The sequence below is a fragment of the Phascolarctos cinereus genome, unplaced genomic scaffold (genome assembly GCF_003287225.1).
Source record: "Phascolarctos cinereus isolate Bilbo 61053 unplaced genomic scaffold, phaCin_HiC Scaffold_726;HRSCAF=1367, whole genome shotgun sequence".
NCBI classification, from domain to species: Eukaryota; Metazoa; Chordata; class Mammalia; order Diprotodontia; family Phascolarctidae; genus Phascolarctos; species Phascolarctos cinereus.
Genome location: NW_027556098.1, coordinates 276,220,411 through 276,247,487, shown reverse-complemented (window position 1 = coordinate 276,247,487; position 27,077 = coordinate 276,220,411). Strand labels below are relative to the sequence as shown.

Below are 27,077 nucleotides of genomic sequence, written 5' to 3'. Positions count from 1 at the left end.
ACAAACTGTGAAAGGGTTCTCCTGTCAGTTCCACCTCCTATACAGCTTCCTGAAATATAGCAAGACTACCTCCAATGTACAGCTTTCTCAGATCATTGTGTGGGAGCCTGTGCCTCACAAAAGATAAACAAAGATGATTATAGCTGAAATTCAGACATAGCAGCTTATGATACTTAAGATGATGAAACACATGGCAGTCAAAACAAATATTTTTCTTCATACACTGTATTGCTAAACAATAAAGATTTGTGAGACTGCTCTGCAATGTCAAGGCTCCATTCTCCCCAGACTCTTTCCATGGAATCCAAATGAAAATTCCCCCTGAATGATGAATTCCTAGTAGTGTTTATTGCTGATTTTACTCAGCTTTCTATTTCATTCCAGAGATTTTTGCTTGGATTTTAGTCATAGCATCTTTAACATTCTTGTTCACAAGTCCTATTCAATCTGGGTCTGATGCCCTTCATAAATAACAGGAACACTAAAGAGTGAAATCACAGTGAAATCAGTAGGGTCAGGCCATTGAACAAGGCACCAATATAGGTAAAGATGCACATAAATACTACAAACTTCAAAGAATCAACTAAATCATCAACTAAGAAGCACCTGAGTTCTTTGTGCACTTGACATGACCAAGCAGAGAACTGCTGCACTTCTGAACCAACTCCCCAGATACTGCACCTTCAGAATCCATGTAGGCGCCTAAAGGGTGACCTTCATCAGATTTCTGAATTGCCTGGATCACTCCATTGTACACCCTGAAGCTGATGGTTACAGAAATCAGGGCCAGGACAATGTATGCTGTCCCACTCATACTGCTGAATACTGACACGAAAGTAGCAGGAACAAGGTGGCACCAAATACCACTTCTGTCTTCTTAATGTCTTGCTAATAAAGAAGGTCAACAACAGCAGAGCCCGAGGATCCTCTGCTCTTGGGCCAGAGTGGAGGAGGACGCAGCAGGGGCCGGGATGCTCGGGGTCCAGGCAGGGGGCGCAGTCGCGGGGCGGGAAGGGGGCTTGTATTCCTCCAGGGATGTGGCAGCGGCGGCAGAGGGCGGAGGGGACTGTGAGGACGGGAGCACCGGGCTGGGCTTCCAGCGGGGCTGCCGCTCCTCGGCTGCGGGGGGGCCCGCGTCACCAACTAGCTCTCGATATGCAAGAGTGAGGCGGCTTTGGCCCGCAGCGGTGCCTCAGTCATTCTGGCGGCCGACTTCCTCTCCAGCACCTCCTGCTCCTGCAGAAATTCTTCATATTGGCACTAACCTCTTTCATGCAGTATAAGTGACCATTACTCTATTAAAGGATTTATGTACTGCCCTCTTCTCCTGTCTTCCTTATCTCCCTTCCTCATTTACTTTCCTCTAGGCCTTTTTTGCTGTAGTAGGTGCTACTGATCCAAAGCTAAGTAATCTTCCCTTTCCCAAAAGAAAACCCTTTTAAAACTTCCTTTTCTCCCTTTCTGCCCTGACCCTCCCTATTTTACAGTTGATTCCTCCCATCTTCAATGCCCCCTTCCTACTCCCCCTCCAAAAGCCACCATGGGCCCCAACCAAGGTCCTGCACCTCCTGTTCCTGCACTGTCTCCTTTGTTTCTACCTGTGTACCCATGCTCCTAGCTGTCTGGTATTTACCCATTAGGTTTTATGACTCTTAATATTCTTTTTCTGCTTGGTCCTATGGGGCTAGTGCCAGACAAACCTATCATTCAGGGCCTTTAAGCCTGATAACTGGAATTCTTGCCATTGGGTTTATTTCTTTTAACTCTTGGGGCTAGTGCCAGACAAACCTATCATTCAGAGCCTTTAAGCCTGATAACTGGAATTCTTGCCATTGGGTTTATTTCTTTTAACTCTTGGGGCTAGTGCCAGACAAACCTATCATTCAGGGTCTTTAAGCCTGATAACTGGAATTCTTGCCATTGGGTTTATTTCTTTTAACTCTATGTACTATCCTCCAGCATTTTGGGGGTGGAGAGGGGGAATAGAAGAGGAAAATAGCAAATTGTTTCTCTCCTTTTTACCTGTGTAGACAGTCTCTGTTTATTTCCAATTTTTTTTTAGGCAGTTGGGGTTAAGTGACTTGCCCAGGGTCTCACAGCTAGTGAGTGTTAAGTGTTTGGTCTGAGGCCACATTTGAACTCAGGTCCTCCTGACTTCAGGGCTGGTGTTCTATCCACTGCGACACCTAGCTGCCCCTGACAGTCTCTATTTGTGTGTGTGTGTTCTACCATTCCTTCTGCAGTGTGGGGACTCAGCCTCTGGCCTAAATGCTTCACAGCCCCTCCTCACAGCCTATAATCCATTTTACAGATGCATTTTCCCCCAGTAACCCACAGGTTCCTTTTGGTGTCCCTGAACCCCTTCAGAGTATTATAGTCAAGAGGAATGATTCTTCTATCAGTCATGAGGAGGTACATACACTAACTTTCTTGGGCCTCAGTTTCCTCATCTGTGAAACGGAGGGGGGGGTGTGTGCTAGATCACCTCTGTGTTCCCTTCAGCTCTAGTTATATGATTTGACTAGAGTAAAGCTGGACATTCTGATCTCACTTTAATCATGGCATAACTCAACATTTCCCAAACCCAGGTTTCTGTGCCATAGTTTCCTCTGTCCCACCTAGGCAACATCCTGTACCTTGCCTTTCTGGGGAAGGTTTGGAAAGGGATAAAGACAATGGATGTGGATGCAGGGCAAGCACTTTATGGGAAAGGTAATGCTGGTGGGCTTACTTCAGTAGGCTCCCCAACAGCCAGGCCAGAGAGTGTAGGAGTTCTGGGGTGGAATGGGAGAGGTCAGGGTAAGTTAGGGTTGAAGTCGGGCAGATAGAGGTCCTTAGGCCCCAGAGCCAGGGAGGCGAAAATAAAGGCCGAATTAACCGAGTTCAGAAAGGAGGTAGGGATGCGGGGGACAGTTATGATAGGGGAGAGGGCTGGGGCTGCGGCGGGGCAGTTGAGCCTTGACCCTGCCCCTGGGGGAACAGTCATGGGGCGGGACAAAGCAAGGGGGCCGGGTCAGCTAGCTTTTGCCTTGGGGGTCGGGGGCGGGCCGAGCCGGCGGTACATTTAAATCCGGCTCTGCAGCCTCCGTCAGGTAAACTTTCCCAGCTTTCCGGCACCTACTTCTTCCATTTTAGGGTAGTAGCCAGTCCCCTTATCTGAGCACCATGCGGAGCTCCCTAGCTCCCGGCATCTGGTTCCTCCGCGCCTTCTCCAGAGACAACTGGTGAGTAAGGATTTTGGGGAGGAGATGGGGGCCGGTCCGCGGGGCCTGGCAACTTTGAGTCTGCAAACGTCGGGTGTCTCCAGGCGTGACATCCCCTGGCTCGAGAATCTTTGGAGATCTAGCCTTTCATGGTCATTTGATAGATATCAAGGCCGGCTGTCCCAGTAAGACAGCGCGGGTCCGCGGCCAGTCAGAGTCCCAGCCTTGGAATTGCTGGGATGGGACGTGGGTATAGCGCGCTCTGGGAGCGGGTAGTGAAAACCCTCGGAGTGAGGGTGATGGTAATCTAGGCACCCTTCTGCTTGAAGATTTCGAAGCACCTAGGCTACTATTTTTGACTCACAACCTAGGGAAACTCAGGGTGTAATGGAAATGCTTGAGAGGGCTCGCTGGAGTTCTGCTTGGCTAGTTCTTTGATGTCTCTCTTGGCCTATGATTGAATAAAAGTGGCTAATGTGGGAGGAGAGGTGAGGCAGAGGTTATGAGGGTTGATGGAGATGTGATGTGAATTGACTGGCCTCGGAGCCTAGTTTATTTTTTATTAGAAAACAGGAACATGCCAACAAAGCACAGATTTATCACCCGGTTATGTAGCTCCTGCTTCTCTACTTGGCCCTCACCAACTAATTGCCAGTATTTGGGTAATTCAACTTATTTGGCTCCTCTAGCCACGGGGGAGGGGGGGGGTTGGGGAATGGGAAGGACAAACCTCTTTTCCGAAAAAAATCTATCGTCCACTTTATGGAGCACCAGAAGCTGGCGAAGCAACAGCAGCTTACGTTTATATAGTGCTTTAAGGTTTACAGAGTGCTTTCTTCAAAACAACTTTATAAGGTCAATGGTATTTTATCGCTGTTTTACAGAGGGAGGAAGGTGTTCAGAGAATGACGTGTTCAAGATCACACAGGTAGCAAAGATGTGAATTTTGGCTCAGGACTCCTGACTCCAAAGTTCAGCACCTTTCTTTGTTGTTCAATCATTTTTAGTGGTGTCTGACTCTTCCTGACCCAATTTGGAATTTCCTTGGCAAAGGTACTGGAGTAGTTTGCCATTTCTTTCTCCAGCTCTTTTCACCAATGAGGAAGCTGAGGCAAACAGGGTGAAGTGATTTGCCCAGGGTCACACAGCTAGTAAGTGTCTGAGGCCAGATTTGAATTCAAGAAGATGAGTCTTCCTGACTCCAGGCTGGGCACTATCCATTGCCCCATCTAGCTGTTCAGCACCTTTCCACTACCCCACATTTGCCTCTCAGGGAAGTAATAGGGCAAGATGTTCAACTAGATTTTCTTGCCAACACATGTGCACATACTGCTATCTTTGGAGGACCCCTAGTCTTCCAGTTTTTTTCAGTCAGACCAATTGAATATATCTTCACCTCAGGAAGCTCCTCAGGGTTAGTCAGTCTTCAGCTGGTCGAAACGAATTGGTCAAATTTCAGAGAAGGATTTATACTCACCGGGAGTCAAAGAGATAGGTAGAGCTAGGGTCTACTAGCTGGCAAGGTAGGGAGACACCTTTAGGGTACACCATGGATGAATGCACGTATTTTATTTGCCTTATAAAGCTCCTAGGTATTTATTTCCTGATATTAAGTTCCATCTGTTACAGGGAAAGGTCAATACCTCCAGCAGACGGATTCAGTTTTCAAGGTTTGCTAGGGTGCACAAATCTGGGAACAGTCCCATAAGCCTAGCTAGACAGGTAAAATAAATCCTGGACCCTGCTTTGGGGAAGGTTTACAAATTAGAAAGAAGCAGATACAGTTCTAGAATTAAATGTTATTTGAATTGAGGCCTGACTTTGGTCTCAGGTATACCTAGCCCCTTTCAAAACAGCAGTCAATAGGGTTTGGGAACTTGGGTGTGGTGACCCTGGAAGTCTGGAATTGCTATCTCAATCTTTCCTTCTGTCTTGACCCCGGGAGTCTTTTGGAGGATAAAACCTACAACTTCAAAAACACTATAGAGGAAGGTGCAATTTTGTTTGTTGTTTGGTTTTTTCATCCCCTGGACCAGGATGACCCAAAGGAACCCTGGCAGCATAATCTGGAGATCAGGGAAAGTCACCTACACATACTGTTTCTGTGTGATCATTGGGAGTGAATTGCAGGTTATTCTACCTCCTTTTGTCCCTGGAAAGAACCTGGGGACAATCTCTGTTTAATAGGGGGAGCTTGGCCTTTGTTGAGCTTTGTGTAAACACAAATCTAGGTCACCTTGATTATTGGCAGATCAGGTTATATCTCTCTGATCAACTCTGAAATCCAGTGCAGTGAGGCAGGACTTCCAAACCAATAGCAAAGTTATCTTAAACTGAGTGAGTGCCCTGCTGGTCCTAAGTCAGCTTAGTCCTTTTCTTCTTCCTTGTCTTGGGTATAATGCTGAAGAAGGGAGTTGATAGGACAGTCAGTCCACTAGATTCACTGATGGACATATCCAGACCTTTGAAGGAACAGATAATCTGTAATGGAGAAGATTTAGGGTAGAAGAAGAAAAGGAAGGATTTTCTCATAGGATTCTTAAAGGTTGTTTTGTAGGATTTCTCTCTGGAGAGCTTTAGGTATCACAAAGATTTTCACATGATTGGGCTAGGTGGCAAAAGGGTATATTAAACTCTGAGGAGTAACAGAATAGAATCAAGCTACAAATATTTAATGCTGCCTGTGACTATAGACAGGACAGAACTGAGGCTGTGGGAGATGCAAGAGATAAACACAGTCCCTGTCATCCACACACACCCCAAAAGATAAAAATATGAGGTAATTCTGTATCATGCCAGATAAGTGGTATCATAAAAACCCAAAGGGAACGTTGTGTACACCTTGTCCTAGCTGAAATGTCATAACACTTTTGTGATAATGCAATACATAGTTATTACTCTCAATTTAAGGAAACTGAGATTTAGCTACTTTAGCTACAGAGTCATTGCCACCAAATCCAGAACTCATTCTTATGATGCCCTCTCATAGTAAAGGTTATGGTGTATGGATTGTAAGGCTGAAAGAAGAAATGAAGCCTGAAATGAGGCAAGAGTTTAGCTTATTGCTAAGACCTTATTGAGACCTTATTGCTAAGCTTGTTTCTTTTCTTTGCACATAGTAAGGGAGTGATAAAAGCTTTTTTAAAAAATGAACTTTTATGGATTTTTTTTTATTCCCAGCAGCCTTCCCTCTGCTAAACTCCCAAAGTGCTATCCCATATGAAAAACAATATTTTAAAGAAAAAAAAAGGGAATCAGCAAAACTGACTAATACATTAAAAAAATCTGAAAATATGTGCAAGGTACTAGAAGACCTCCCAGCTCTGCAAAGGAACTGAGTGGGGGTGGAGCCTTATTATATCTTTTTGGCATCAGGCTTGTTCTTTGTAGTTTTGTGATATTCACTTTTAGTTCTTTTGTGGTTCTTTCCATTTATATTTTTGTAGTTATTGCATATGTTGTCTTCTTGGCTCTGCTTACTTCACTTTGTATAAGATCATGTAAATCTTTTCCTATTATATTTGTTGTTTCTTGGGGGTGGTAATGCAGTGGAGAGTAGGGAATAACCAAATAACTCCCACTGAGGGCCAGGCACTGTACTCACAACCCTAAGGATACTATTATTATCATGCCATTTTACTGCTGAGTAAACTGAGGCCATGAGAAGTTAAAGGACTATTCTAGGGTTACACATGTCTGAGGAAAGATTCAAATTTAGTTCTTCCTGACTTCCTGGCTTTCAAAACTATCCATTGTGCCATCTAGCTGCCTTTAGCTGAGTATGCCCCCAAATAACTCCTGGAGGACTTAGGGGCCAGGAAAACAGGTAACCTTGGCACCACTTTACAAATATTATCTCATTTGATCCTCACAACAACTCTACCCTGTGAGATAGGTGCTGTCATTATCCCCATGTCACAGCTGAGGAAACTGAGACAGACTAAGGTTAAGAAACTTGCCCAGGATCACACTAGTAAGTGTTTGAAGTTGGATTTGACCTCAGATCTTTCTGACTCCAGACCCAGTATTCTATCCATTGTGCCACCTAGCTTCCTGCAGAAGCATGGAATAATATTCCACTACATCATGTAACACGATTTGTTTAGCCATACCCCCATCAATGATAAATCTACTTTGTTTCCAGTTCTTTCCTACCACAAAAATATTGCTATAAATATTTGGCCTGTATAGGGACTTTATTCTTATCGGTGACTTCCTTGGGGTATAAGGTAGTGGCAGAATCTCTGGGCCAAAGGGTATGGACCTTTCAATCTCTTTATTTGCATAATTCCAAATTGCTTTTCTAAACGGTTGTATTGATTCACTGCTCCATCAGTCCCTGAACTTTTGTGCCAGTCTTCCCACAACCCCCTCCAACATTGACTATTCCTGTCTTTGTCGTCTTTGCTAATTTTCTGGGTGTGAAGTAAAGCCCCAGGGTTTTGATGTGTATTTCTCTTATAGTTAGTAATTTGGAGCATTCTTTCCTATGGTTGTTAACAGTTTGCAATTCTTTTGAGAACTGTTAGTCCCTGTCTTAGACCACTAATCTACTGGGGAAAAGTGTTTAGGCTTAGTTATAATTTGTTGTCCATATATCTGGGATATCCAGCCCTTATTTGAGAAATGTGCTATGAAGGCTTCCCCCCCCCCCCTTTTCTTTTTATCTTAGGTGCTTTAAGTTTTGTGTAGAAACTTTTCAGCTCATATAATCAGTTACCTATTTTATCTTTGTCGATTTGCTATTTATCTTGGCCTTTAACCCTTGTTTGGTTAAAAATGCTTGTCCTACCCATAGCTATTTGATCTGCTTCTCTTTCTAAATTTTTTTTTATAGTATAATCTTTGAAATTTGAAATGTCATATCCATTTATAATTTATTTTGGGATACATTGTAAGGTATTGGCCTAAGCCTAATTTTTCCTAAATTGCTTTCTACTTTTTTCAATAGTTCTTTTTTTTTTTTTTATCAAGTAGGGAGTTCTTTCCTAAGCTGTTAATGTTTGCTTGTTGGTTGGTTTATTAAACACAGGGTCATTGAATTTCATTGTTTCTCATTCTTCCTTGTTTAGACTATTCTTTTATCTACTTTTTATTTTTAAGCCAATACCAAATGTTTTTCCATGATTGCTGCTTTATAATATAGTTTGAAGTCTGGAAGTGCTAGACTCTCTTTATTCTTCCCCCTTTTCATTATTTCCCTTGACAATAAATTCTTCATTCTTTTTTACTGCTCCCTGGTAAATGGCTCTGTCAGGGGCATGGGCAGGGTTGCACTGAGAAGGGAGGGAAAACTTGATTTTGGAAGAGGGCTGAAGAGCTAAAGGGAAGGTTTGGGGTTGGAAGGAACACCAGCAGCCTTGCCAGAGGTACCTGTTTTCTTGGCCCCTATGTCCTCTAGGAATTATTTGGGTGGTATACCCAGTTAGAGGCAGCTAGGTGGTACAGTGGATAATTTTGGACTTGGAGTCAGGAAAAACTAAGTTTGAATCTTGCCTCAGACTTGTGTAACCCTGGACCAGTCTCTTAACTTCTCATAGACTCAGTTTACTTAACAGTAAAATAGGCACAATAATAATAGCACCTACCTCATAGGGTTGTGATAAGATAGCATATGAAAAGCTCTTTGCAAACCTAGCTATTTAAATAGATACTAGCTATCTATCTTATCTTCATTTTATTCATTTGTTCACTCCACAAGTATTCATGGCATCTCTAATATATGCTTAAACTGTGGAGGGAGAGGGAGAGCAGAAGGTTTTAAAGAAAGGCATATGTCCTTAGTTCCGGCCTTCAAAGTTACCTTCTGGTTGGGGAAGTGACATTTACATTTAAATAACTGCTATACAAAGGAGAATGTAGTAAGTAGCACCAGGATATGTATACTATGTTGTAGGGGAACTCAGAGGAGGTAAAGACCACTTCTCTTTGCTGACTGTTGAGTTGGGCTATTGAGGATTAATAGAATTTTAGTAGACGGAAATACAGTGAGAGAAATTGGAGGGGTATGGGATGTAAAAAGGTGCCAGAAGGAAGTAACCATGCTGGCCTAGGGGGTGGCATGCCCAAAGCCCCTGAGATTGCAAATGCCAGGTATGTTTAGGGAAAGGATGGAAGTTGAGTTTTAGTGTAGTTTGTAGGGTTACTTTATGGGAGTGTTAGAAGTAAAGCTGGAAAGAAAGATTAGTTGGAATCTTTCCTGCTATACTTTCCCTGGAGATGTGGAGATCATCTGTCTGTAAATGATGCTTACCTAGGGCAGGTGGGCAGTTTCTGATCACCTGATCATCCATGTTTTTGGTCTCCATGTTAGGTGGCATCTAGTCTCAGCTATGAGAGCCCTAGTACCCAGACAGGATGATTGGTGGCACCTGAGTCATTATCTAAGAGGAATAGAAGACCTTGGCATTCATTAATACTGCGCCTGACTGGCTGCCTGCCTGCCACACCACATCTTGGGGTGAGCTGGTTGGAATGCCTCTGAAGATCTATGTGGCTGATATTTGTGTGTCTTTTTGGCCTATGCCTCACATGACATACCTCCATAAGGGATAGGCTATAAAGGTTTAGATAGAGGATGACTGGGAGGGAGAGAGAAAAAGAATTTCACTGAGTTCAGCAGTAAAGAGAAGTAGGTAGAGAAGAAGCAGGGAAGAAGGTAAGATGAACACAGACATAGCTAGAAGCTGGAAATGCCCATTTTAACTCTGTTTTTCAGAGAAGGTCAAGGCTGGGTAGTTGATGTAAAAAGAGTATATTTTCTGAAAGCCCAATACTGAATCTCATTTCATCTTAGAGGACCCAGATGAGAGCCACACAGGTTTCCTCTCCGATTTCTGTGGTCATTTTGAAGATCACAGGATCATAGATTCAGAATTGGAAGGGATCCTAGATGTCATCTGGTCCAACTCCCTCTTTTTATAGATGAGGAAACTGAGGCCCAGAGAGGTTAAGTCATTTGCCTGAAGTCATATAAGTGGTAGAGTTGGAATTGAAGCCTTGTTCTTTTGACTCCAAGTCTTACATTCTTTCCAGGACACAGCATTGCCTAATTGATAAGGCCTTGTTAGTGCTTCAAAAAAAAAAAGATTTCCTTAGCCTAGGTGTTCCCACAATCATGGGGTGCTCTGAAGAGGAAGGAGAGGGACTTCTTTGGGCCAGATTTCCACATGGAAAGGCTAGTGGAGTTATGGCTCATGGATATGACAGTGTCCCTAACACCCCAAGTCTCATGATTGAAGGAGGTCATTTCCATCAGCTACCACCCCCCTTCACCCCAGCTTCCTGTTTTCTATTCTACTCAGCATGGAGATTCATATACATAAATGTCTGGGGCTTCACAATCAGTTGTGGAAGCAGGACTGACCATGTGGTGTACCCTGTCCAGTCAAACCTTGTTCTCCTGTCCTTATGAAAAGCTATATTGGCCCTACAGGAAAAAGGGTCTTTATTTGGTGGTGAAAGTTGATGATTCTCTCTTCTGTAATGAGAATGGAGAGGGGATTGAGCAGAATCAGAACTGTGTCAGTGGTATTACTGAAGAGAGAGATCTGGAGCCTCAGGGTTAGGGAGATTGGGGTGGGCCTTGGTGGGGTCAGGGAAGGCACTGGGAACTGTTGTTATCTTCCTTTGACATCTGCCCTTTTGCCTTATCCTGGAACATAGTAGGCTCTTAATAAACTATAATGAATGAATGGATGAATAAATGAATGAATGCAAAAGTCCTCTTCAGGACAGATAACATTTTTAATAAAATTCAACAAACAATAAAACATTTACTATGTGCAAGTTGCTATGTTAAGAAGTGGGAGTAAAAGGCAAAAATGAAACCGTCCTTGTGAGCCTTTCTTTCTCCTGGGATGATGGTGATGGTGATGAAAACAATAAAAGTGACAGACAATAATAATAACTATACATTTCTATTGTGCTTTGGGGACAGCTAGGTGGCACAGTAGATTGAGTGCTGAGACTGGAGTCAGGAAGACTCATCTTTGTAAGTTAAAATCTGGCTTCAGACACTAGCTGTGTGACCCTGGGCAAGTCACTTAACCCTGTTTGCCTCAGTTTTTTCATCTGTAAAATGAATTGGAGAAGGAAATGGTAAACCACTCTAGTATCTTTGCCAAGAAAACCCTAAATGGGGTCACTAAGAATTGTACTGAACAATAACAAATTGTGCTTTGAGGTTAACAAAATGTTTTCTTTAGAGCAATCCTGTGAGGTATGTAGTGAAGATCCATTTTCTAAATGAGGCCAATAAGGCTGAGACTGTGACTTGTTCATGGCCAAACTTGTTTAACATAACCAGAAACCAGGATTTAGTGCTTTTCCTTTTCAAACTACCTTGTATTCATTTTGTATGTATTCTGTATATATTTATACATGTTGTATTCCCCCATTACAATGCCCTCTTTGAGGGCTGTAACTGTTTCATTTCTCTCATTGCTTCCCTAGATCATAACACAATGTCTGGTACATAGTTGGTACTTAATAAATGCTTGTTGATTGCTTTTTTTTTTTGGTGAGGCAATTGGAGTTAAGTGACTTGCTCATGGTCACAAAACTAGTAAGTGTTATGCGTCTGAGGCTGGATTTGAACTCAGGTCCTCCTGATTCCAGGGCTCTATCCACTAGGCCATCTAGCTGCCCCAAAATGCTTGTTGATTGATTACCTTTTTTTTTTTGGCTAGGCAATGGGGTTAAGTGACTCACCCAGGGTCACATAGCTAGTAAGTGTCAGGTGTCTGAGGCCAGATTTGAACTCAGGTCCTCCTGAATCTAGGGCCCATGCTCTATTCACTGCACTGCCTAACTGCCCCTTGACTACCTTTTGAGTCAAGAGCTTTTCTATTACACCACAGTAGGAGGGTCTGAGCACAGTGTATGGGGTGGGATGGGAGAGAATGCTCACACAGGTTGGAGCTTAGAGCATGGATTTCCATAGAATTCTGAAAGGGATCATAAGAGGTCATCTTATCACATCCTACCTCCATTATCCCAGAGAGGTGAAGGTTTATCTTATTTTAAAGCACTTCAGAGGGAACACTAAATCTGAATCTCTCACGAGAGAGTCCAACTGGATCGCCTTTTAGGCCCCTTCTGGCCCTGGATTGATCATCTAAAGATTCAGTGACTTAATCTCTTGTCACCTGTTTCTATGTCTGCCAACGCTCACGGTCTCGAAGTTATCCTAGCTGTCTGAACTGAATGCTCAGACTGAAGCTTCAGCTAAAGTTCTTTCATTCTGTTCTGGACGGAAATGGGGTGCAGCTGGTGGTGTCTTTATGACAGTCCTTACTTAGGTACAGGCAGTTCGTGATTCAGATTCTCTCCAGCTCAACCTTTCCTTCTTTAGACAAAGTAGTCATTCCTAGTTCTTCAAATTTTTCCTCATAGGTGGTGCAGGAAGTTAGGAAGACCTGAATTTGAATCCTGCCTCAGATACTTACTAGCTGTGTGCTCCTGAGCAAGTCACTTAACCTCTGCCTACTTCAGTTTACTCGTCTGTAAAGTGGGACTAATGCTAATTAAAGCTCTATATAAAATCTAGCTATTGTTGTTACTGTTATTGTTTTCGTTGCTTTCCTCTGAACCTACCTAAAAGGATCTTGAAATTGCTTTTGTTTCATTTGTAGCCTTCCTGGGAAAGACAATGTTCAGGGCTAGGCCTGTGGCCTTCTCTGTCTATCCTGGTTCTGTGTGCCATGGCAATAGATAGGGCACAGAGTTCTGGTTAGGGGAAGTGAAAGGGTGACTGAGCATACTCTGGGCTGATTGTCTGAAAGGTCTTGTACATTTTACCAGGGCTGCCTTTCAAGTCCTGCTCTGGCCTGGCCTGGCTTTAGAAGAATCATTTTGAGAATTTAGGATTTTGAACTGGAAGAGACCATAGACATAATCTAGTCCAGGGGTGGGGAACCTGTGGCCCTCTAGGTCCTCAAGTGCCGCCCTAGGGATTTGCTCTGTGAAGTTTGGATTCAGTCAAAGGGCTGCAGTTGAGGACTGAGAGGGCCACATGTGGCCTCGAGGCCACAGGTTCCCCCACTCCTGATCTAGTCCAACCCTTTCATTTTAGAGATGAGGAAACTGAGGTCCAGAGAGATGGAAGAACTTACCCAAGGTTACACAGCTCCTAAGTCACAAAGCCTGGATTTAGATTCTGAATTCAATCCTGTTTCCACTTTAAAGTACTGGTGAGGTAAAGGTTGGGCCACTGGTTCTGCTTGTCTTCCAGAGTTTGCTCTAGTCTATGCTTTAATTTTTACTACCCCCCTAGAACCTCCCTTTGGGAAGCTATTCTGGTTGACCCGGGGGCTTAGTAGGCAAAGCTTTATCAGAATGCTCTGATAAAGCCTTGCATCCCTTTCTTTCTAGTTTTTAGAATTGCTGACCATTGGAACAGGTACACCTAGGGATTGGTCATAGAGTTAATCTCTTCTCTGGCACTTGCCCAGGTGGCCTGCAGCCATATTTACCCCTGCCTGGCACATGGCAGCTGTTTCTAGTCTCTTCCCTCTCCAGTACAGTGGGCATCCCTGGCTGCTATGCTGTCTGGGGGGACTACAGTAAGCACGTCCCTAGGGGAAGGGAGAAAGGTTTGAGGTACTGGCTGAGCTGACCAGGTGACAGAAGGTGGTTAAGGAACCTAGCAGGGAGAGCCAGCTTAACTTGCCCAGGCCCTGGGACAATTAAGTCTGTTCTTCTCTCCCTCTTCCCACCCTCCCTAATCTCCTGGGATCAAGGTCTCTTTGTTGTTACTTTGAGATAGATTGTCCCTCTTGTTACAACTCCAGAAGCATTTCTAGTGCAGTCTTAAGTAGAATGATAAAATGATTCCATTTCTAGAATTAGGAAGTTGGATTGTCAGCTTATAATTTGTAAACAGCCAAGCTGCCCCTAGATCTGACTGGGTTATTCAGTAACCCTTAGTTCCAGGGTTACTAGGGGTGTGGAGGAAGGAGATAAAGTGATACCTCCTGCTTACAAAGCACTAAGGGTCATGGCGTATGGCTTGGCCTAGTAATGCCTTGGCACTGTTGTGGCTTTTCCCCTAGGCCATGGTCCTCTTCTAGGGAAGAACCCATTGGGTCCTAGACAAACTTGCCACTATTCTTGGTAGTCCTGTGGGAGCCTTCTAGCTCATAGTTGTCTGCGTTCTGGGCTTTTCTTTTCCTTGACAATCTTTGGGGAGCCTGCTTTCTCTGAGTCAAAATAGAAGTGAAACCTGTGGGTGCTTCACTTTGTTACAGGGAGTGAGCTAAAACCTGTGAGCTAAAAAGCCAGTCACAGCCAGTGGCCATTTCCTGACTCAGCTTTCATTCTTTATCTCCAGCCTGACTAACCATGATCACCTTTATCTTCAGTATCTTGACCTCTCTCCCTTCCAATGGCCTGGCTTTTAGAGGCAGAATGCTGGAATGGGAAGAGAATTGAACTCATGGTCAGGAGATCTGGATTCTTAACTTGGCTTTGCAGTTAACTTGCTGTGTGAGCCTAATGCAAATCACTTTACTCCCTGGGACTTAGTTTCTATATTCATAAACGAGGGAATTGAACTAGTCTATTTCCTTGGCTCCTTCTAGCTTTAAAGTTTCTAAATTCCTAGGGGAGACCCATCATGAGGTCAGACAGGAAACCTTAAAGAACAGAAAGAGAATGCAAGAGACCCAGTTACAAAGCATGTGTATTACGAGGCCTCAGGTCACATTGCAAGTTGTCTTGGATGTCAGGTTCTGTAGTGGGGGTGGTAAATGGTAGGATTGTAGGGTCAGATTTTAAGCTAGAAAGGGGCTTAGAGATTATGCCCAAAAAGGAAAAGTGACTTGCTTAAGATCTAGGAGTATGCTGGTGAGTGTTTAACAACTGCTTGTCTTGGGTGAAAAAATGTACATAATAGCCTGCATTTTTAATACATTGCTTTCTAAAGTTTAGAGAATCAACCAAATCAACCAAAAATCAACCAAAAAAAGTTCCCTGATTTGTAGCCTTTGCTGTTTCTAAGGTGTAACTGGTCGCACTGAAAATTTGACAATCAGCTCCAATTTAAGCTGGCACCTGTACCCCCCTGCTAAGGTCACATAGTAAGTGGCAGAGGCAAGATTTTACCAGCATGCTCTTCTAATCCTGTCCCTGGGTTGTTCTTGGGGGAGGGTCTAACTCTTGACTGCTCTGTAACACTTGTTTTTGACCATGTCTAATAGTTGTAGTAAGACCTACCAGCTATAAAACTCACAATCAAAGTTCATAGTTGTCCCTATTGCTCCTGGTGGGGTTGAGAGGGTGATGAATCAACCAGTCAGCACTGATTATAGACTTGTTTGTCAAAAGTATTCATCTTGGCCCTTTGTCCCTGAGAATAGGGGGTGATGTCCATAGTGCTGGGAATGGGAACTCTTTTTTTTTTTTAGTTAGGCAATGGGGTTAAGTGACTTGGCCAGGGTCACATAGCTAGTAACTGTTGTGTGTCTGAGGCCGGATTTGAACTCAGGTCCTCCTGATTCAGGGTTGGTTCTCTATCCAGTGTGCCACCTAGCTGCCCCAAGGGAATGGGAACTCTTTAGGAAGTTGTCCCCATTACATAGTTGGATAGAAGTCTGCCTGGCCTCCTATGACAGACTGATGTAGAAGCGAATGCCAAGGCTTCTTAGGCAATGCTGAATGAAAGAGGCAGTCCTTCTGTCCTGAAGTCATGCCATGTGGAACTAGGACACCAGCATTCACTGGGATATCTGTGCTAGAGCCTTAGATCACTCTGTTTAGGGCTAGGGGAGAACTGAAGGATGTCATAGAATTGGAAATATAGGAGGAATTGGAAATCTATACTGAGGAGGAAAAAAATCCTGGTGGTTAGGGTTGCAGCAGGAGAAGGTAGGGGGAGGGACTAGTATCTAGTCTGCCCTATAGCTGTTCCTCTTTGTGTTTTTTGTACGTACTTGAACTATAAGCTCTATGAGTTCTTATCCAATGTGTACACATGTGCTTAATAAATATTTACTAACAGATGATAATAGACACCAAGACTCCCAGTGCAGCTTATTTTGGAGTAGTAATGGTTGATTGCTGTCCTTTGTTCTCAAAGGGGACCAAAATGACATCACTATGTCAGAGTCAAGTTGTAGTGTGTCCGACTGTGGCTGATCAGACCAAGACAAGCTTGGAATGCTCTACTGCAGGCTGGGCACATATAGTCCATGTGAACATTCGGGGTGGATTCTCCAAATTTGCACATCTTGTGTTTCTTTTGAGCTACTTCAATTCTGCTTTGCTCATACAGCACAGCCCCTTTTCTGATGAGGGCATGCCATTCTGGGCATGTGTCTTCCATGTCACACAATCAATTCCAAAGGTCTTAAGATCTTGAGACCTTGAGAGTATCCCTATATTGCTTCTTCTGATCACCATGTGAACCCTTGCCCTGTGTGAGCTCTCCATAAAATAGTCTTTTAGGCAAGTGTACACTTGGCATTTGAACATCATGGCCAGCTCAAAGTAGTTGCACTCTCTGCAGTACATCTAGGGATGTACACATTGATAATGAGATTGATGCATGCATTGCTAGAGCTAGTTCAGTGTTTGGAGACTCCAAAGGAAAGTGTGGGAGAGAAGAGGTATTAGACTGTCTACCAAACTGAAGGTCTACAGAGCCATTGTGCTGACCTTGTTGTTGTATGCCTGTGAAACCTAGACAGTATACTAGCACCATGCCAGGAAAGAGAATCACTTCACTTTGAATTGTCTTAGGGAGATTCTTTTTTTTTTTCTTTTTGGTGAGGTGATTGGGGTTAAGTACACAGCTAGTAAGTGTTAAGTGTCTGAGACTGGATTCAAACTCAGGTCCTCCTGACTCCAAGGCCAGAACTCTATTCACTGAGCCACCTAGCTGCCCCTCTTAGGGAGATTCTGAAGATCACCTGGCAGGATAAGATACCAGTAATAGCCCAGGAATAGGGATGTATAAAAGTAAGCAAAGGCTCTAGAAGGGTCCAGGTGAGTCCAAGCTCAGTTTAGGGTCAACAGGGACAAACCTAGGGGAAATGAATATAATTTGTCCTTTCTAAGGGACTCCTAGGTAAAGGGCTAGTCAGGCCCAACTCAGCTGACATGATAAGCTTCTGTATAGTACATTGGAAAGAACATAGATTCTGGAGTCAGAGAACCTGGGTTCAAGTTTGCCTCTCATACTTACTTGTCTGACCTTGGGCAAGTCACTTAACATCTCTGATATCATAGGATCATATATTTAGAGCTGGTAGGATCTTCAAGGCCATGGAGTCTAACCTAATTTTGTTGACATGGGCCTCAGTTTCCTTCCTCATTTGTAAAATGAGGGGTTAGAGTGGATGACTGCTAAAGTCATTTCTAGATCTGCTATGATGAAGCTAAGATAATATTAAGAAATAGTCCAATACTGGCCTCCTTGACGTTTCTTGAACAAGACTCTCCATCTCTTACCTTTGGGCAGTTTCACTGGCTGTCTCCTGTATGTGGAATGCTCTCCTTCCTTTCTGCCTCTTGGCTTTCCTGGCTTCCTTCAAGTCCCAGCTAAAATCTCACCTTCTACAGGAAGCATTTCTTGATGCCTTTTAATTCCTGCGCCTTCCCTCTGTTGATTATTTCCAGTTGTCCTGTATATTGCTTGTTTGCATATAGTTCTTTACATATTGTCTCTCCCATTAGACTATGAGCTCTTTAAGAGCAGGTACTGTTCTTTAACTTTCTTTATATCCCCAGTGCTTAGCACAGTGTCTGGCATATTTTAGGCCCTTAATAACTGTTCATGGACTGAATGATTATTCATTTGTATACTATTTTAATGCTTTTTCCTTTTGAGACTAGGTCTCTTTATCTCAACCAGGCTGGAAGCTACAGTAGCTCCTCATAGCCCAATCCCACTGCTAATTGGCTTGGAAGCTTTGACTTTCTCCATTTCCAACTTGGGCTGGTTTGCTCCTCCTTAAGCAGCCTAATGGTTCCTCCCCTACTTCTACTCTTGCAAGGTCATCATTTGGAGGCTAGACTTAGTACAGACACCCAAGTGGCTTCAGCCTATTGCAACTCAGAATTCCAGAGTTCAAGTGATCTACCAGCTTTTGTCTACCTCAGGAGCAGGGATTATAGGCATGCATCACCATATCTAGCTATATTAACTTTTAAAAATACTTTCATATTCAGTACATTCTCTTATTTAATTCTTACAGTATCAACTATAACACTGGGAAGTAAGGCTTGTCTAAGTTCTCACATCTAGTTAGCAGAGAGCAAGTCTCTTTTTAAGGCCTTTTGACAACCCCCCCTCCCCCACCAATGTACTTTTACCACAGGACTGCATTTTCCCTTTGCCTATGTGTTCCCTCAAGGAATCCAGCCAGGTATCCTATTCAGATTCCCTTTGGGTGACCAACTTGGACTTTGGAAGAAGGTCAACAGGAGGCAGTTTGAGGCCTTCCCTTGGACTTCTGGAATGGAAGCACTATTGCCATTCTAGTAACTAACCAGGTGCCTTTTGGTGGGGGTCCAGAACATTTTGTCACCAGTTCAATCCAGAAAGTATTTGTAAGTGCCTGCTTACTGTTATGCCAGAACTTCATTTGTCTCTTTGCCTTTTAACTGGCTGTCCCCCATACCTGGAATTCTCTCCCTCCTCATCCTTGACTTTTGGCTTCCTTCAAGTATGAGCTAAAATCCCACCTTCTGAAGGAAGTCTTTCCCAATCCTCAATGTTAGTGCTTTCTCTCTGATGTTATTTCCATTGCTTGTTTATGCAATAGTCTTAAGTAAGGGGAGAAGGACCTTGGTGCCTGGGAGGGTGATGGTGCCATGAACAGAAATAGCAAAGTTTTTGTGGGGGGAAGAGGAAGATAAAATGTTCAGTTTTGGACCCACTGAATTTGGGGTGCCAGAGCTACATATAGGTAGAGATGATGGTAGTAACCCACATTTATAAAGTCCTATAGAGTTTACCAAGCGCTTTCTTCACAACACCCTGTGGGGTAGGTAGTACAAAAATGATTATCTCCATCTCATAGCTGAAGAAACTGAGGTTGGAACAGGTGAGTACTTTGCCTGTGGTCACACAGCTGCTGAGTGTTGGAGGCAAGATTCAAACCCAGATCACTTCTGCTTCTAAGTCCAGAGAGTTCCCCATCGTGTCACAAAGTTTTCCAAGGATTTCCTCCCCCTCCTCAGATTCTTAAGGTACTTATGGTCATGACCTTTGCTCTCCTTGCACCCCCCTTTTTTTTATCTTAGTTTGGTTCCTCGGGGCTGCCCTGCCTGCCAGGAAAGCAATGACTCAGACCCAGTGACCTGAATTCCACTCCTTGACACCCTGCCATGGGGCAGGAAGGTGACAGTGGAAACTTTGAGCAGATTTCTTTCCATTCCTAGCCAGTGCACCGAATTAGGAGAATATCAGGTTATGTGAGGTACACGAGCTACAGACGGAAAGACAAAAAGTCTTTGAAGGCAAGGCAAAGGTAGGCTGGGTTGGGATTAGGCAGGACTCTGGTACTTTTCTGTGCTTGACCCATGCCAGGACCCTCTCCCCCTCTGAGCCTCAGTTTCCTGAGAACTCTTTGTAAGGAGACAACATAGTATAGTGGAAAGTGCTGAATTTCGGAGGCCCTGATTTCAAATCCCAGCTCTACCACTTAATTACCTCTGTGACCTTGGGCAATTCACGTAACCAAACGATTAGGTTAAAAAGTTAACCTCTGAGGTCCCTTCTAGCTATAGAGCCATAATCCTAAAAAGTAGATGCCCCTATAATTGCAGAAAAGCACAGCTGGAGAATATAGTGTGAATATCTTTAGTTGGAATAGATGGTTACGATGCGGAGAAACTGGGTACATAGTTAGGCTCAGAAAACCTGCCCTAGAAAACAGTCCCAACCAAACGGTATAAGGGGAAAAAGATATTGAGTATAGTAATGGTGAGAACAGTCTAAGCTCTGCTATAGTACATCTTATAGCTGGGAGAAATTCATTCTATCTCTATGTCTCTGGAGAGAAGTCTTTGCTTGACATTCTGGGAGTCTTCCTCCTTTATCACCAGGACTAGTCTACAAAATGGCCCCAAATCTGCTTTTCTAAGCTGCTCCCATAAAGGTGGACCCAGGTTCTTTCCTCTATTTTAAAGAAAGAAAAAGAGACAATAGAAGGAAGGTAGAGTAAGGTATGGGCAGGAAGGAATCTTGGTCCATGGTGATAATAATGAGTCAGCCCTGCTGAGAGGTACTGCATAATTTGGGGATGGAGCAGTAGGTGGGAGCCTCATTGGCTATTATCATCCCCTCCCCCTACCTAAGTCTTGAGTCCCACTTCTGGGCATAGCAATGAACACTGTCTCCCCTCTTGCCTTTTTGAATTCCAGCTCAGTATTCCTAGAGCTTTTGATTTACTTCTGTGAATTTCTAGACCAAGTAGTTCTTTACTGAGCTCTTTCTGAGGAATCATGTTACAAACCCAAGGATATGACTAGAGAATGGAATTGTGTGTGTCATGAATCCTGGCCTTCTGGATCCTGGTGGATTGGTGCTGCCAACTACAACTGCTTTCTGTTGACGAGGATGCCTATCCCATTCTGTTACAGGTACCGGGGCCTTATTCTGCTGCTCACCTTTCTCATTTACACCTGTTACCACATGTCTAGGAAGCCGATCAGTGTTGTCAAGGTGAGGCCAGGGAAAAGCCAGGGTAAGACCTAGAGTGACTTGTGGGAGGAAGCAGCCCTATGCTGGGAATACCCTTGGCTAGCAGGATGTGCTCCCAGAGTTCTAAAAGACAGGTATCTGGCACCTGTTTTCTCCTCCCAGTCTCCTTGAGAAGGAAAGTGGCTCCTCCCACATCACCCTAGGCCCCCTTTTCCATAGTTCCCCTTGCCTCACTTTTCATGTGCATTTACTTTGCATGAGGTATCAGACAAGAGGTGTAGGCACAAGAGACCAGGAAGCCTTGTGAGGCTTTGGGAGCAGGGAGGGGCAGTATGTTTTGAGTAGAAGTTAGGCTAGAGAATCTGACTGGGTGGGATTGGATCTTGGGGATGAAGGAGGCTCGGGGTTCTGTTGCTGCTGGGCCTCTCTGTCAGTGCGGATGACTCTCAGGCTAATCCTTTGCTTCCTCAGAGCCGGCTGCATCGAAACTGTTCAGAGCTAGAAAGGCCCAACAATGACTCCAACAGCACCACGTGGTGTAACTGGGCTCCATTTGGTAAGAGCCTGGCTGCATCTTTCCACTCTTCTTTTTCTGCCCTCTACCTTTAATACTTGCCCAAACTCTGCCTTGAGTAAGAGGAGTGGATGGGCTTTGTGACGACTAGTGAAAAACTGGCCCCTTGGGAAGATACAGGATTGAGATTTAGTACTTTGTCCTGTATCTATCCAGTGCACTTATGAAGTAATAGAAGTTATATTTATCTGTGTTTGTGTCTTATCCCTCTATTAAACTGTACGTGTTAAGAGGACAGGGATGTGTCTTATCTTAACTTTGTGTGTTTCCCAGCACCTACCATTGTGTCCTATATGTATGGATGTAGTATGCACTATTCAAGTCACCAGTGATTGCTTGCCATATCTTATTATATTTTCCCAATCCTCATCCTTTTTGACCTTTCTGCAGCATGACACTGTCTCTCTCTCTTCTCTGGGTTATGATACTCCTCTTTCTGGTTTTCTTCCCACTTGTATGAGTACTCCTCAGTCTCTTTTGCTGGCTTATCACCCACGATATGCCCCCTAACTGTGGGTATTCTGGACCCTCTTGTCATCTTGTACTGTATTGTCTTAGCAACCTCACCAGCTCATATAGATTTAATTACCATCTCTATGCTCATGACTCTTAAGACCTATATCCAGATCTAGTCTCTCTTCTGATCTCTAATCTTGCATCATCAGAACTTTCTAACTGGATGTGTTGTAGCTATCTCAAGATCAAATTATTCAAAACAGAACTCTTTCTTTCCCTTAATACCCCCTACCCCTCTGCCATTTCTGTCAAGGTCATCACCATCCTTCTCATCTCCTAAATTTGCAACCTCAGTGTCATCTATAACACCTCACTTTCATTCCTACATAGCCACTCATTTACCACATCTTTGACATATATCACCTTCTCCTTGCTCACAAAGCCACCCCAATTGTTTAAGCCCTCATCACCTCTCATCTGAACTACTACAGTAATCATCTATTTGATCTCCTGGCCTCAGGTACCATTTAGGTTCAATCCGTCCTTCACACAATTGCCAAACTTGTTTTCGTAAAGGGCAGGCATGACCATGTCACTTCCCTATTCAATAAACTCCAGTGATTCCCTATTTGCTTCAGGATCAAATGTAAATTCCCCTGCTTGGCATTTAAAGCCTTCACAATCTTGCCCTGACATACCATTACAGCTTTATTATGTATTCCTTACTTTTTGAACACTGTAGTGCAGCTAAATTGGCTTTCTAGCTTCAAGGTACGTCATCTTCCATCTCTGCACCTATACCCATGACTGAAGTACATATCCTCCTCACCATCATTTCTCAGAATTGCTAATTTTCTGCAAGGCCCAGAGGAAGTGCCACTTTCAACAGTAGACTTTTCCTGACACTCTCTCCCTCTAGCTACTACTGCTTTCTTTTCAAAATCACCTTGTATCCATTTTGTGTCTGTCTCTCTCTCCATATGTGTGTGTGTGTGTGTGTGTGTCTGTCTGTCTGTCTTTGTCTCTCAGGATAAAATGTAAGTTCCTTGAAGGCAGGGATTTAAGTCTTTGGCTAGACCTATATGTTCCTGGCATATACATTTAATAAACGTTTCATTAATAAATTGGTGGTGGTGGTAGCTGGGAGAGTTGAGAAAGGCTGCCCATCCTGTGGCAGTCTGAATGAGGAGGCATCTTTTTCATTTGTTTCCAGATCAGGACAACTATTCGCAACTGCTGGGGGGTGTGGATGATGCTTTTCTGATTGCCTATGCTGTTGGCATGTTCATCAGGTATTAAGGGAGAGACAGAGCCATCACCAGCATAGAGTAAATCAGGATAATTTTCTTGACTTAAGTATCTTTGTCAGTACTAGTACATTTATTCAAGGATGTGCCAGGAAGATGGGCAAGGAGGTGTCTCAGCTAATGCAGAGACCAAATACATACAAATCAACCCTTAACATTCCCCACAGACAAAATGCCCTAGGCATAGGGCTCTTCCTTACTTTCTCCCTGCTGGCTGCCTATTTATAACTTGTTTTCCCTTGTAAGGCTGCCTTTGATCAGTGATTTTTAATCTCTAGGCAAAAAGGCAGAGTTGCCCCTTTGCCACCTCAGACTGCCCCCTTTCTGACTTATGGGTTGCCCTTGATTAATCATTTTTCATCTGGATAAAAATGTTGAGGGGAGCCCTTCTTTTGTTACAATCTAGATCTCTAAATTCCTTAGGAAACATTTACCTTAATGGTAGGTGGAGCTGGGGAGGAGACCAGGTATGAGTCTGGCAGGTCTGGGCTATGACTTGAATATTTTTTGAGATTAAATAATTAATTTTATTCAGTGGAATTTTTGGGGAGAGACTTCCCCTCCGCTATTACCTGTTTGCTGGAATGCTGCTGAGTGGGATTTTCACTTCGCTCTTTGGCCTGGCTTATTATTGGAACATTCACCAACTGTGGTACTTTGTACTTGTCCAGGTACAGCTTCCCTTCCCTTTTTTCAGATTTATTTTCCTGCCCCAATTCTTCCTCCATTCCTGTTCCCATTCCTCTAAATCCAGCCTGTCTTCTCTGCTCTTTAATCACTAGTTGGGAGGATATAGGACCAGAAGGGCATTTTGTTTTGTTTTGTTTTGTTTGTTTTTAGCTCTGTGAAGATTTTGTGTATGGTCTTTGAGTAGTATGGGCAGAACTTCATTCCCAACTTCTTGCTCTCCTCCCTGCTTTTCAGCTCCAGACCCTTGAAGTTAATCTGTGCCCATCATTCATGTTTCCTTAACTCTTCTCTTCCTGTAGATCTTTAATGGACTGGCACAGACTACAGGCTGGCCATCAGTGGTGACCTGTATTGGTAACTGGTTTGGGAAGGGAAAGTGAGTATAGGCATGGGGAGAAGGGAGGGAGGAATGGGAACTGGAGGGTGCTTAGAAGAAGAAGAAGAAGAAGAGAGAGAATTCCCCAAGCTGTGGGTATGGATTTCACTGGTGGAAGATTTCACTGGTGAAGGATAATGGGGTAATTGCATTTGGGACTCAAAGGTAGTGGGACTAAGTAGAGAGAGGACTCATCTGGAAGGTGTTAAGATCCCTCCATTCTCTTCGTATCTGACCAGGTGACACAGATCAGTTCCCTTCCTTGCTAACAGCCTCAGTTGCCCCTTTGGTGAGGTGCTTTGAGCTCATCAGATGAGATATACCTCATGAAATTCTCGATTAGCTCCTTGACCTAGGGTTAGGCTGCTAACCTTTCTACCTCCTTTCTCCTCCTTCATATTCTTCCTTCCATCTCTAGGCGTGGATTTATTATGGGTATCTGGAACTCCCACACATCTGTGGGCAACATACTGGGCTCCCTGATTGCAGGTATCTGGGTGGATTCAGCCTGGGGCCTGTCCTTCATCATGCCTGGTATTGTCATCGCTGTCATGGGCCTCATCAGCTTCTTCTTCCTTGTTGAGAGTGAGTGGAGAACTAATTCCTGGGCTTTCTCCTTTCCCAGGATTCTCTAATAAGCATCACACTAAATTTTTATTTTTCTAGCCTGAAGATTTTCCCCATACTTAAGGGGCTGAGAAAAAGAGATGACTAATGTTAACTCGCATTTGCGTAGCCCTTTTATGTTTATAGTGTTTTCCTCATAGCCATCCCGTGAGGTACATGGTGGGCTAGCATTACCTCAGTTTTATAGATGATAACACTAAGACTTTCAAAAGTCTTTTGTCATTGGTCATAAATAAGTGACAGTGACAAGATTAGAAATTGAGGTCTCTTGGCTTTAAACCCATCAGCTTTGTGAGCATCAAATGAGACAATGGATATATATAAAGCACTTTGCAAATGTTTAAGTGCTAGAGAAATGAGAACTGTTGTTATTTCAAGATGTGGCAATTGGCAATGCTTTGCTTTATGGGCCTTTTTCCTTTTTAAAACACTTTCACATTCATTATTTCATCTGATTCCTACAAGCAGTCCTGTGATGCAGGTAGGGAAGTTAGTAATATCTCCACTTTACAGGTAAGAAGTAGATACCAAAAGGTGAAACGATTTGCTTAAAGTCACACAACCAGCTAGAGATAATTGGGGATTAGAATCCAGGTCTCCTGCCTCCCAAGTAGCTAGGTGGTGCAGTGGATAAAGCATGGGGCCTGGAGCCAGAAAGACCTGAATTCAGATCCAGCCTCAGACACTTACTAGCTGTGGGACCCTGGACAATCCTGTTTGCCTCAGTTTCCTTATCTATAAAATGAGCTGGAGAAGGAAATGGCAAACCACTCTAATATCTTTGCTAAGAAAACCCTGAATGGGGTCACAAAGAGTCAGCCACAACTGAAACGATGGAACAACTTCTGCCTCCCAATTCCCTTCCTTTAAGTTCTACTGTTTTCTTTTCCTCCTCCTTATAACTAAAGGGTAGAGCCCCAAAACTCTGAACTTGTTTGAGCCCAGTAATAAGGAATGAAGGGATGAGGATGTTCAGGAATGATAGGGCCTGGCCTTCTGTGACTCTGATCCCCATCTCTCCTTTCAGACCCTGAAGATGTGGACTGTACTCCACCTCAGCACCATGTGAGTATGAACCCCACAAGAAGCTGAAAGGTGACCCTGTTCTCCTCATTCCTTTCTATTTTTGGTTTCCAGAGATTTAGTTGCTAGAAGCAGCAGGCTAGTAGGAAGAAGGGTGGTTGGGAAACCAGTCAGTTACTAAAGAGACTTGATTAATCTCTACCTCTCATTTCCTGCTTCACATTTTACCACATACATCTCCATCAGAACCAGGGCCAGCCATAGCCGATCAGTTAGTTCTATAAGAGGGTCTATATATAACCATGAATTTCTAGGGTCTATTCCTTTCAGTCAGGGATGTCCCACACCCCTCAGGTAATGGTGAGTAAACCGGGATTTCCATTCTGTGGGAGGGGGAGTGCCAGAACCTCATTCCCCACATTAAAGGACTTCTCCCCACTGTGTTCAGAATGGGCCTGATGAAGACCGGGGTACATCTCTGGATTTAGTGGCTGGGCATTGCCCTGAGAGGAAGAGTAGAACTGAAAGTGCTGGATGTTCCAAGGAATCAAATGAAAAGCTTGAGGCCATCAGCTTCCTAGGGGCACTCAGGATCCCGGTGAGTAAGGGAGGATTAGCAGGGGTGGAGGTGGTGAAGGAGTAGACTAGTGCGTGAGTGGTTATTCTAGAGATTTCTTTCTGTAAGGGGTTAAGCAGAACAGGGTGCCCTAGAGCTGGTGCCTTGAGATCAGTGATGAGGGAGTCCCTTGGCACTATCTCCATTGTTCCTTTATTTTCCTTCAGGGTGTAGTGGAGTTCTCCTTGTGTCTGCTGTTTGCCAAGCTGGTCAGCTATACCTTCTTATTTTGGTTGCCGCTCTACATCGTTAATGTGGGTAAGTGCATGTGCTAGGTGGAGAAAGTGGGGAGATGAGGAAAGGCGGGGAGGAAGGGGAGAAGTTGTTAAAGAGTATTTGGAAGCCTGAGGTGGGAATGGGGGTGGATGGCTCAGCAGAGTAAAGATTACCCAAGCACTCTGCTTGTGGTTCAGGTCTGGGAACACAATTTTTGTGAAATCTGTCTCGTGCGAAAAGCAAGAGGCTTAGAAATTGGATGCTGGGGCTTTTAGGCACCCCCCCGCTCCATATCTCCAGATCCATAGAATGTAGACATCTTCCATCATATCATATTCC

At 43.9% G+C, this 27,077-nt stretch overlaps 1 protein-coding gene and 1 pseudogene across 2 annotated transcripts in view; one reads left to right on the top strand and one right to left on the bottom strand.

Moving 5' to 3' along the window:
- Positions 1-358: 358 nt before the first annotated feature.
- Positions 359-1,610, bottom strand: LOC144454377 (reticulon-1-A pseudogene; annotated as a pseudogene).
- Positions 1,611-3,165: 1,555 nt separating this feature from the next.
- The window catches only part of LOC110218096 (glucose-6-phosphate exchanger SLC37A2-like), a 39,079-nt gene continuing 15,167 nt past the window's right edge, over positions 3,166-27,077 (top strand). For both annotated transcript variants that reach the window (XM_078147120.1, XM_078147121.1), the window contains exons 1-10: positions 3,166-3,224; positions 20,793-20,874; positions 21,325-21,409; positions 23,097-23,175; positions 23,726-23,861; positions 24,180-24,256; positions 24,675-24,841; positions 25,911-25,948; positions 26,355-26,504; positions 26,690-26,780. In XM_078147120.1, the coding sequence (XP_078003246.1) occupies positions 3,166-3,224; positions 20,793-20,874; positions 21,325-21,409; positions 23,097-23,175; positions 23,726-23,861; positions 24,180-24,256; positions 24,675-24,841; positions 25,911-25,948; positions 26,355-26,504; positions 26,690-26,780 (964 nt within the window). The remainder of the gene's footprint in view (positions 3,225-20,792; positions 20,875-21,324; positions 21,410-23,096; positions 23,176-23,725; positions 23,862-24,179; positions 24,257-24,674; positions 24,842-25,910; positions 25,949-26,354; positions 26,505-26,689; positions 26,781-27,077) is intronic.